Source organism: Coregonus lavaretus (assembly GCF_964263955.1).
Source record: "Coregonus lavaretus genome assembly, contig: HAP1_SCAFFOLD_721, whole genome shotgun sequence".
Taxonomy (NCBI): Eukaryota; Metazoa; Chordata; class Actinopteri; order Salmoniformes; family Salmonidae; genus Coregonus; species Coregonus lavaretus.
Window position 1 is genome coordinate 78,021 of NW_028159539.1, and position 10,108 is coordinate 88,128.

The 10,108-nt window shown below is 45.6% G+C and overlaps 1 protein-coding gene across 1 annotated transcript in view; it reads right to left on the reverse strand.

Annotated features, from left to right (window-relative positions):
- The window catches only part of LOC311122741 (solute carrier organic anion transporter family member 1C1-like), a gene marked incomplete at both ends in the record, with an annotated part of 38,762 nt that extends 32,615 nt beyond the window's left edge, over window positions 1-6,147 (reverse strand). Inside the window, one exon of the mRNA XM_084197065.1 lies at window positions 5,989-6,147. Coding sequence (XP_084053191.1) covers window positions 5,989-6,147 — 159 coding nt within the window. The remainder of the gene's footprint in view (window positions 1-5,988) is intronic.
- Between the last annotated feature and the right edge of the window lie 3,961 nt (window positions 6,148-10,108).

Below are 10,108 nucleotides of genomic sequence, written 5' to 3' on the forward strand. Positions count from 1 at the left end.
CTGTCTGACAGCATGATACACACACTGCCTTACAACATGATACACACACTGCCTTACAACATGATATACACACTGCCTTACAACATGATACACACACTGCCTTACAACATGATACACACACTGCCTTACAACATGATACACACACTGCCTTACAACATGATACACACACTGCCTTACAACATGATACACACACTGCCTTACAACATGATATCAAATCAAATCAAATTGTATTGGTCACATACACGTGTTTAGCAGATGTTATTGCGGGTGGAGGGAAATGTTTGTGCTTCTAGCTCCAACAGTGCAGTAATTTCTAACAAGTAATATCTAACAATTTCACAACATATACCCAATACACACAAATATAATTAAGGAATGAATTAAGAATATATACATATATGGACGAGCGATGTCAGAGCGGCATGGACTAAGATACAGTAGAATAGTATAGAATACAGTGTATACATAAAAGATGAGTAATGTGAGATATGTAAACATTATTAAAATCAAATCAAATGTTATTTGTCACATACACATGTGTAGCAGATGTCATAGCGGGTGTAGCGAAATACTTGTGCTTCTAGCTCCGACAGTGCGTAATATGTAACAAGTAATATCTAACAATATCACAACATATACCCAATACACACAAAACAAGAAAGGAATGGAATTTAAGAAAATATACATATATGGACAAGCAATGACAGAGCGGTATGGACTAAGATACAGTAGAATATTATAGAATATAATGCAGTATGTACAGTACATATGAGATGAGTAGTGCAAGTAAAAATTATTAAAGTGACTGTAAAAAGAATTAAAGTGACTAATGTTAAATTTCTTAAAGTGGCCAGTGATTTCAATAAGCAGCAGCCTCTAATGTTTATTTTATTAATTTTTCCAGGCAAGTCAGTTAACAACAAATTCTTATTTACAATGACGGCCTACACCGGCCAAACCCGGACGACGCTGGGCCAATTGTGCGCTGCCCTATGGGACTCCCAATCACGGCCGGTTGTGATACAGCCTGGAATCGAACCAGGGGGTCTGTAGTGACGACTCAAGCACTGAGATGCAATGCCTTAGACTGCTGCGCCACTCGGGAGCCCAATGTGCTAGTGATGGCTATTTAACAGTCTGATGGCCTTGAGATAGAAGCTGTTTTTCATTCTCTTGGTCCCAGCTTTGATGCACCTGTACTGACCTCGCCTTCTGGATGACAGTGGGGTGAACAGGCAGTGGCTCGGGTGGTTGATGTCCTTGATGATCTTTTTGGCCTTCCTGTGACATAGGGTGCTGTATGTGTCTTGGAAGGCAGGTAGTTTGCCCCCGATAATGCGTTCGGCAGACTGTACCATCCTCTGGAGAGCCCTGCGGTTGCGGGCGGTGCAGTTGCCGTACCAGGTGGTGATACAGCCCGACAGGATGCTCTCAATTGTGCATCTGTAAAAGTTTGTGAGGGTTTTAAGTGCCAAGACAAATTTCTTTACATTTACATTTACATTTATGTCATTTAGCAGACGCTCTTATCCAGAGCGACTTACAAACTGGTGCATTCACCTTATGATAGCCAGTGGGACAACCACTGATGTTAAAGAGGCTCTGTTGCGCCTTCTTCACCACACTGTCTGTGTGGGTGGTCCATTTCAGTTTGTCAGTGATGTGTCCGCCAAGGAACTTGAAGCTTTCCACCTTCTTCCACTGCGGTCCCGTCGACGTGGATAGGGGGGTGCAGCCTCTGTCTTACAGAGCCACTAGATTCCTCTAAGAGATGCTTCTAGTTTGTTCCCTTTAGGCCAGTCTGATGACTTTCAGTCAGATGATTCCCCCTCTCCGGCACACAAACACACACACACACACACACACACACACACACACACACACACACACACACACACACACACACACACACACACACACACACACACACACACACACACACACACACACACACACACACACACACACACACACACACACACACACACACACACACACACACACACACACACACACACACACACACACACACACACACAAACACACACACACACCCCACCAATCTCCCATGGTAGTATACTTCTCCCTTATATCCATTACTGCACAGATAGGAGTGACTACCCACCAGTTCCAGTTATTCTATGACGACATACATAATCATAAAATCAAACGTCAAAGGCGGATCCAAAAAGGGCTCTGCCTATACTGTGGCGGGAAAGATCATCTACTCAGCCATTGCCCTGATCGCCCCCCACGGAGAGATGAGAAGGGTCCCTCCGCTGCCATGCAGGTAGGCATGTCCTTATTTCTAAATAGCTCACAGAAGCAATTCTCCATCCCAGTATTGATAACCGTGAAGGGGGTTACTAAGTACGTAGAGGGCTTGATAGATTCGGGAGCAGCAGGTAATTTTATCGATCACCAGCTAGTACAAGAGCTTGACATTGATCTAACAGCCATTGGGCATGGGCTTCATTACGCACCTGACACAGAGCGTTACCCTCCAGATTGGAGTTTTCCACACCAAAACCATTCAACTCATGGAACTCTCATCCCCTAAACAGCCACTCATCCTCGGACACCCCTGGCTTTGTCGTCATGACCCTGCCATCTGGTGGCGACTAGGTGAACTACTGTCCTGGACTTCTACCTGCTTCACCAGTTGTCTCAGCCTACCCTGCTGAGCCACCACCATTGAGGACTCTGCCTCTGCAGTGCCACCCACCATACCATCTGAATACGCCCAGTACAGCAATGTCTTTAGCAAAATCAAGGCCTCCACTCTGCCACCACATCGCCCAGGGGACTGTGCTATTGACTTACTCCCTGGAGTGTCCCCACCGAAGGGCCGTGTTTACCCCCTATCTATCCCGGAAAATGAGGCAATGGAGAACTACATTGATGAAACACTCAAAAACGTTTTCATTCGTCCTTCTTCTTCCCCAGCTGCGTCCAGCTTCTTCTTCGTTGAAAAAAAGGATGGTGGTCTCCGTCCATGTATTGATTACCGTTCCCTGAATGACGTTACGGTCAAGAACCGTTTCCCTCTTCCTCTGATCCCAGCAACCATTGAACAAGTGGGCCGCGCCAACATCTATACAAAACTCGACCTGCGAAGTGCTTATAACCTTGTCCGTATACGTAAAGGCGTCGAATGGAAGACTGCCTTTATCACCGCACGAGGCCACTACGAATACCTGGTCATGCCCTACGGCCTTACTAACGCCCCCGCCGTCTTCCAATCCTTTATGAACGAGGTTTTCCAGGATATGATCAAACGCTTTCTCATCGTCTACATTGATGACATCCTGATTTACTCCTACTCCCTGAAGGAACACATACATCATGTACAAAGGGTTCTTCAACGGCTCCTTGACCATTACCTTTATGTGAAGACTGAAAAGAGCACCTTCCATGTAACCTCGGTAAACTTCCTCGGGTTCGTACTGACACCTGGAGGGGTCAGCATGGGATGAGAACAAAGTCACGGCTGTCAGTAACTGGCCCAAACCCACCACCGTTAAGGAACTCTAACGTTTCATTGGGTTCTCCAACTACTATCGCCGTTTCATTTGGAACTTCAGTTCTACTGCCGCTCCCCTCACTGCCCTTACCAGCCAAAATACCCGGACCCTTCAATGGACTGATACCGCCCTGATGCTTTCAACACATTGAAACGCCTCTTCACCTCAGCTCCTGTTCTTTGCCAACCTGATCCGACCCTTCCTTTCACCCTGGAGGTGGATGCCTCCGAAGTAGGAGTAGGAGCCATACTCTATCAACGGGTGGGAACACCTCCAAAATCACATCCTTGTGCCTTCTTCTCCAGGAAGTTATCCTCCGCTGAGAGGAATTACGATGTGGGGAACAGAACTCCTTGCCATCAGGCTGGCCCTCGAGGAGTGGCGCCACTGGTTGGAGGGTGCACAACATCCCTTTCTCATCCTAACAGATCATCGTAATCTGGAATATATCAGAGGGGCCAAGAGGTTAAACTCCAGACAAGCCCGCTGGGCTCTTTTCACACACTTCCATTTTCATGTTACTTACATCCCTGGAAAGAAAAACATAAAAGCTGATGCTCTCTCCCGCCAGTTTGACCTTCCGACCAATAACTCAGACCCTACACCCATTCTTCCTTCCTCTTGCATTATGGGACTGGTACATTGGGAGGTTCACTCTGCCATACAAGAAGCCCTAACCTCAGACCCGGCTCCTCCTGAGACACCAGCTGGGAAGAGTTACGTACCAGCGGTTGTTAGACCCCAACTGATGCAATGGTGTCACACGTCCTTGGGGTCAGGACATCCGGGCATTACAGGAACCACCGAACTTCTAGCCTGTAAGTTCTGGTAGTCCTCAATGGCATCTGACGTAAGGGATTACGTACTCTCCTGTCCAGTCTGCGCCCAAACCAAAAGCCCTCGTCATCTCCCTTCCGGTAAGCTTCCACCTTTGCCAATCCCTCACAGACCCTGGTCCCACACAACTGTTGACTTCATCACAGACCTTCCTGAATCCTCTGTTAACACCACCATCCTTGTCATAGTGTGTTGTCTGGTTCCTCTTCCTCATTTACACAACGCCATGGAATTGGCTGAGTGTATGTTCCAGCAGGTGTTCTATCTGTATGGGATTCCGGGCCCCAGTTTGTCTCCCGGGTGTGGCGAGCCTTCTGTGACCGACTGGGGGTCACCCTCAGCCTCTCCTCCGGGTACCATCCCCAGACCAACGGGCAGACGGAAGTCTCTAATACCCAGAAACGCTTTGCCGACAGACGCCGCCGACCTACGCCACTCTTTCACCACGGACAGTGTGTGTGGCTCTCTACCAGAAACATCCAGCTCCGCCTCCCCTGCAAAAAGTTCTGTCCTCGCTTCATTGGTCCCTTCAAGATAACCCATTGCATCAACCCTGTCACGTAGGTCTGGGGAGGTCTGGGGAGTAGGCACACTGAGGTAGTCCTTTCTTTGACAAATGGCTAGAAAACTGCTGTAGCTCTGTTCCCTCCATACAGCCACATGACAACTACTACAGTCAGGCACACTGTAGACCAGGGCTAACTGTGTCCTTTACATTGTATCTAAGTCGAACTCAAAGACCCATCAAAGAATCCTACAGTAAAATATGATCTTCCCTTAGAGAGGATCATTTACTTAATACCATGTGGTGGATTAAGTTATTCAAGCGCACTATATTAATGGGGGTGAAAGAAAGGTAAAGTGGGACAATGTCTTGAACTGGGATGTTAAGCCCAGGTCTTGAAGAGGGTTGGGGGTCAGGAGACTAGGGGGACCAGGGGCCATGGAGCCAGGGGGACAAGGGGGCAGGGGGCCATGGAGCCAGGGGGACCAGGGGGCAGGGTGCCATGGAGCCAGGGGGACCAGGGGGCAGGGTGCCATGGAGCCAGGGGGACAAGGGGGTAGAGGGACAGTGTGCCATGGAGCCAGGGAGACAAGGGGGCAGGGTGCCATGGAGCCAGGGGGCAGGGGGCCGTGGAGCCAGGGGAACCAGGGGGCAGGGGAGAAGGGGCCATGGAGCCAGGGAGACCATGGGGCAGGGGGGCAGGGGGCCATGGAGCCAGGGGGCAGGGGGCCATGGAGCCACGGGGACCAGAGGACAGGAAGCCAGTAGAGACCAGAGTGTAGGGGGCCATGGAGCTGGGGGGAAGGGGGCCATGGAGTCATGGAGCCAGGGGGACCAGAGGGCAGGGAGGCAGTGGGCCAGGGAACAAGCTGTCAAGTTAAAACATGTATTTTTTCCTTGTTTTACAGTACGACATTATAAACTAGAAGTAGTAACTGTACGCAACTGAGAGGAGAGATTTTTTTGCATGATATTTGAACCCAGGGCCTGTATTCACAAGTTATATAGGATCAGTTCTGCCTTTTAGATCTTAATGAATATGTTTATATGTATAACAGGGACCTGATCCTAGATCAGTACAGGATTTTATTTTCCCATCAGGTGATTTGAGAAGTACTGTACCTTCAGACTGGAGCAACTGGACCTCTGCATCCCTGAAGATGATGGGGAAGAGGGGCCGTTGTCTGGTGTCCACCTCCCCTTAGCTGAAGCCTCCATCTTTCTAAAGAAGATAATGGTTTCTTCAGGTGAAGAAGTTTCTCTGTTGTAATCTTTCATCATTGGTTCACTCACACCTGTTGGAAGATATTATTTTCCAAAGAAAGTAAATGACTGTATACAGGCACCATCTAAAAATATGGAATTATATGGTGCCTTTCTTTCCCGTTTGTTTAGAAGGAGGCTGGAGAAATGATCTGAGTGCATAGAGATCTACAAAACATATTCAAAACTTAGGATATGGCCAATTCTCATTTTAGAAAAAGTCTGTCCTCCATCCTCTCTCCTCTGTCCACTCTGCTCCTGTGACCCGGAAACCGATAAGTGGTCGAGTGGTCAAGGAAATGTCAATTCGTTAGTAAGCGAACGGAAGAGTGTCCTTCCCTCTTCGATAGCCACCTTTCATCGAGGATAGCCATGTGTATCCTTCTCAGAAGAGTTTTGAAATCTGCCACACCCCCTTTGAATCAGCTGTTGTTTTGTCTGAGGAGAAAAGCATGCACACGTTTTTAAAACAATATGCTACTTATTGTTTTAGCTAGAAAACGTCTTGCACAACTAACTGAAACGCAGGAGTTGAGCAAATCCAATTGAGAAAAGGCCTATAAACCACAAAACCGACGTGCAACTATGGGCAAAACATACGTGGTTGGCTTAGATTGTTGACAACATGTAAGCTATATTTAGTCTCCAACGTTTATTGTAAACATAAATACATTTGCACAATGAGCACTTGTTGTCTCTCAAATACATCGTTACAGTTGTTGGTTAGCTTGCTAACGAATTTTAGTCATATTAGCATTGAAATTAAATCAGTCAAAACACCTCAAAACAAGACATGGTATAAAGAAAAATATAAAACGAGATGAAATTAGCCACTTACGATTCCCCACATGGCAGTTTCTTGTCATTCTTGCTAGCAATCTGTCCATCCAGAGTCACAACACGCTGACTTCTGCCCCATAGAAGTGCACACAACGTTTTCATGACGTTGTCAGCTAACCCATCTATATCACTATATCACAATATTGCAAGGCCTTTTCTCAATTGGTTTTGCTCAACTCCTGTGTCCTCTCTCCTCCGTACTCTCTGGCCTCCTTTTGAAAAAGGTCAAAGATAATCAAGGAGAGGTGGTAAAGAGAGGGAACATGGACGAAAATGCGGTTGTATGAAATGAGACTCGCACGTCATCAGGCAAATGACGTTTACAGGGGTGGATTTCCAAAATAAATGGATAAAGTGATCAAAACAAATGTAGCAATTTGTGCAAGACATTTAGCAGATAAAAGGATAAGTAGCATATTGTTTTTAAATGTTTGCATGCTTTCTCCTTCGAGAAAACAACAGCTAATTCAAAGGGTGTGTGGCAGATTTAAAATCTCTTAAATGAAGAACTCAGTGATAGACTTGTGCTTCCTCTCCAAAAGGAGGCTATCGAGGAGGGAGGACCGTCTTCTGTTTGCCTACTAACGAATTGACACTCTCCATGACCACTTATCGGTTTCCGGGTCACGGAGGAGAGAACACGGAGAACAGACTTTTTCCCAAATGAGAAAAGACCCAAGCTGTAGGCCTATGCCCTTTTTCTTGCCGCCGGAAATGCCATCTCCAGCCAAGGGAAGCACAACTTCCACCAAAATGGAAATGCCATCTCCAGCCAAGGGAAGCACATCTTCCACCAAAATGGAAATGCCATCTCCAGCCAAGGGAAGCACAACTTCCACCAAAATGGAAATGCCATCTCCAGCCAAGGGAAGCACAACTTCCACCAAAATGGAAACGCCATCTCCAGCCAAGGGAAGCACAACTTCCACCAAAATGGAAACGCCATCTCCAGCCAAGGGAAGCACAACTTCCACCAAAATGGAAATGCCATCTCCAGCCAAGGGAAGCACAACTTCCACCAAAATGGAAATGCCATCTCCAGCCAAGGGAAGCACAACTTCAACCAAAATGGAAATGCCATCTCCAGCCAAGGGAAGCACAACTTCCATCAAAATGGAAATGCCATCTCCAGCCAAGGGAAGCACAACTTCCACCAAAATGGAAATGCCATCTCCAGCCAAGGGTAGCACAACGTCCACCAAAATGCCGCTGCATTTGTTTACGAGGTCGCTAACATATTACTTTGGCTTTCAAAGGTTGACCAAACCAATCTAATATCAAAGACAGTGCCCACTTTGTGGTGCTGTTTTCCGGATTTTCTGAACGACTAATGAACAACTGAATCATGTAGCCTACAGAAGAGATGACAAAACTCGCATTGTGTGTGGAAGCCACAAGCAATTTCTCACGGTAAACACCCTTTGTTTTCTAAGTAGAGCAAACAAACAGAAAGTACAGATAGCCTCATGCACTAAAAGGGCCTATACAGTGGCTTGCAAAAGTATTCACCCCCCTTGGCATTTTGCCTATTTTGTTGCCTTACAACCTGGAATTAAAATGGATTTTTGGGGGGGTTGTATCATTTGATTTACACAACATGCCTACCACTTTGAAGATGCAAAATATGTTTTATTGTGAAACAAACAAGAAATAAGACCAAAAAAAAACGAACTTGAGTGTGCGTAACTATTCACCCCCCCCCAAAGTCACCTTTTGCAGCAATTACAGCTGCAAGTGTCTTGGGGTATGTCTCTATAAGCTTGGCACATCTAGCCACTGGGATTTTTGCCCATTCTTCAAGGCAAAACTGCTCCAGCTCCTTCAAGTTGGATGGGTTCCACTGGTGTACAGCAATCTTTAAGTCATACCACAGATTCTCAATTGGATTGAGGTTTGGGCTTTGACTAGGCCATTCCAATACATTTAAATGTTTCCCCTTAAACCACTCAAGTGTTCTTTCAATTTTTTAAAATAATTTACATTTTACATTTTAGTCATTTAGCAGACGCTCTTATCTAGAGCGACTTACAGTTAGTGAGTGCATACATTTTCATACTGCCCCCCCGTGGGAAATGAACCCACAACCCTGGCATTGCAAGCGCCATTCTCTACCAACTGAGCTACAGGGCACTACATTAATGGATTTAATGGTGCTCCGTGGGATGTTCAAAGTTTCTGATATTTTTTTATAACCCAACCCTGATCTGTACTTCTCCACAACTTTGTCCCTGACCTGTTTGGAGAGCTCCTTGGTCTTCATGGTGCCGCTTGCTTGGTGGTGCCCCTTGCTTAGTGGTGTTGCAGACTCTGGGGTCTTTCAGAACAGGTGTATATATACTGAGATCATGTCACACTTAGATTGCACACAGGTGGACTTTATTTAACTAATTATGTGACTTCTGAAGGTAATTGGTTGCACCAGATCATATTTAGGGGCTTCATAGCAAAGGGGGTGAATACATATGCACGCACCACTTTTCCGTTATTTATTTTTTAGAATTATTTGAAACAAGTAATTTTTTTCATTTCACTTCACCAATTTGGACTATTTTGGGTATGTCCATTACATGAAATCCTAAAAAAAAAATCAATTTAAATGACAGGTTGTAATGCAACAAAATGGGACAAACGCCAATGGGGGCTGAATACTTTTGCAAGGCACTGTATCTTACAGTTTAGGCCTATTTGAATTCAATAAACATCATATTATGGCTTCATCTGATTGTCCAGTGATTTATCATTGTTTGATAGCATAATTGTTCATTCATTACAACATTGGGCGTCCAAATTATATAAATGTGATCTATTCTACGACATTGAATTTGAATTTGACCAATGGCTGGCATTTGTGGGCCATGTAGGCCATCTAGACACCCTGCCCCTCCCCATTCCATGCGCTGCATCTACTGACAGAAAAGCTAAAGTGATGGTGTCCTCGATAAATCAAGATGTAGGCTCAATAATAATCACATATACGTGCAGCTGCGTACTTCTTTAGTTTGATAATTGGATGAATTAATGTGACAATAGAATTGTGCAAACAGCATAGTGAAACCAATATGTTCAAAGTTTAATAATAGGACAACTCTTGAACAGAATGTGTCAATGTTGTATTTTTTTTTAAATGTCACATTGTCTT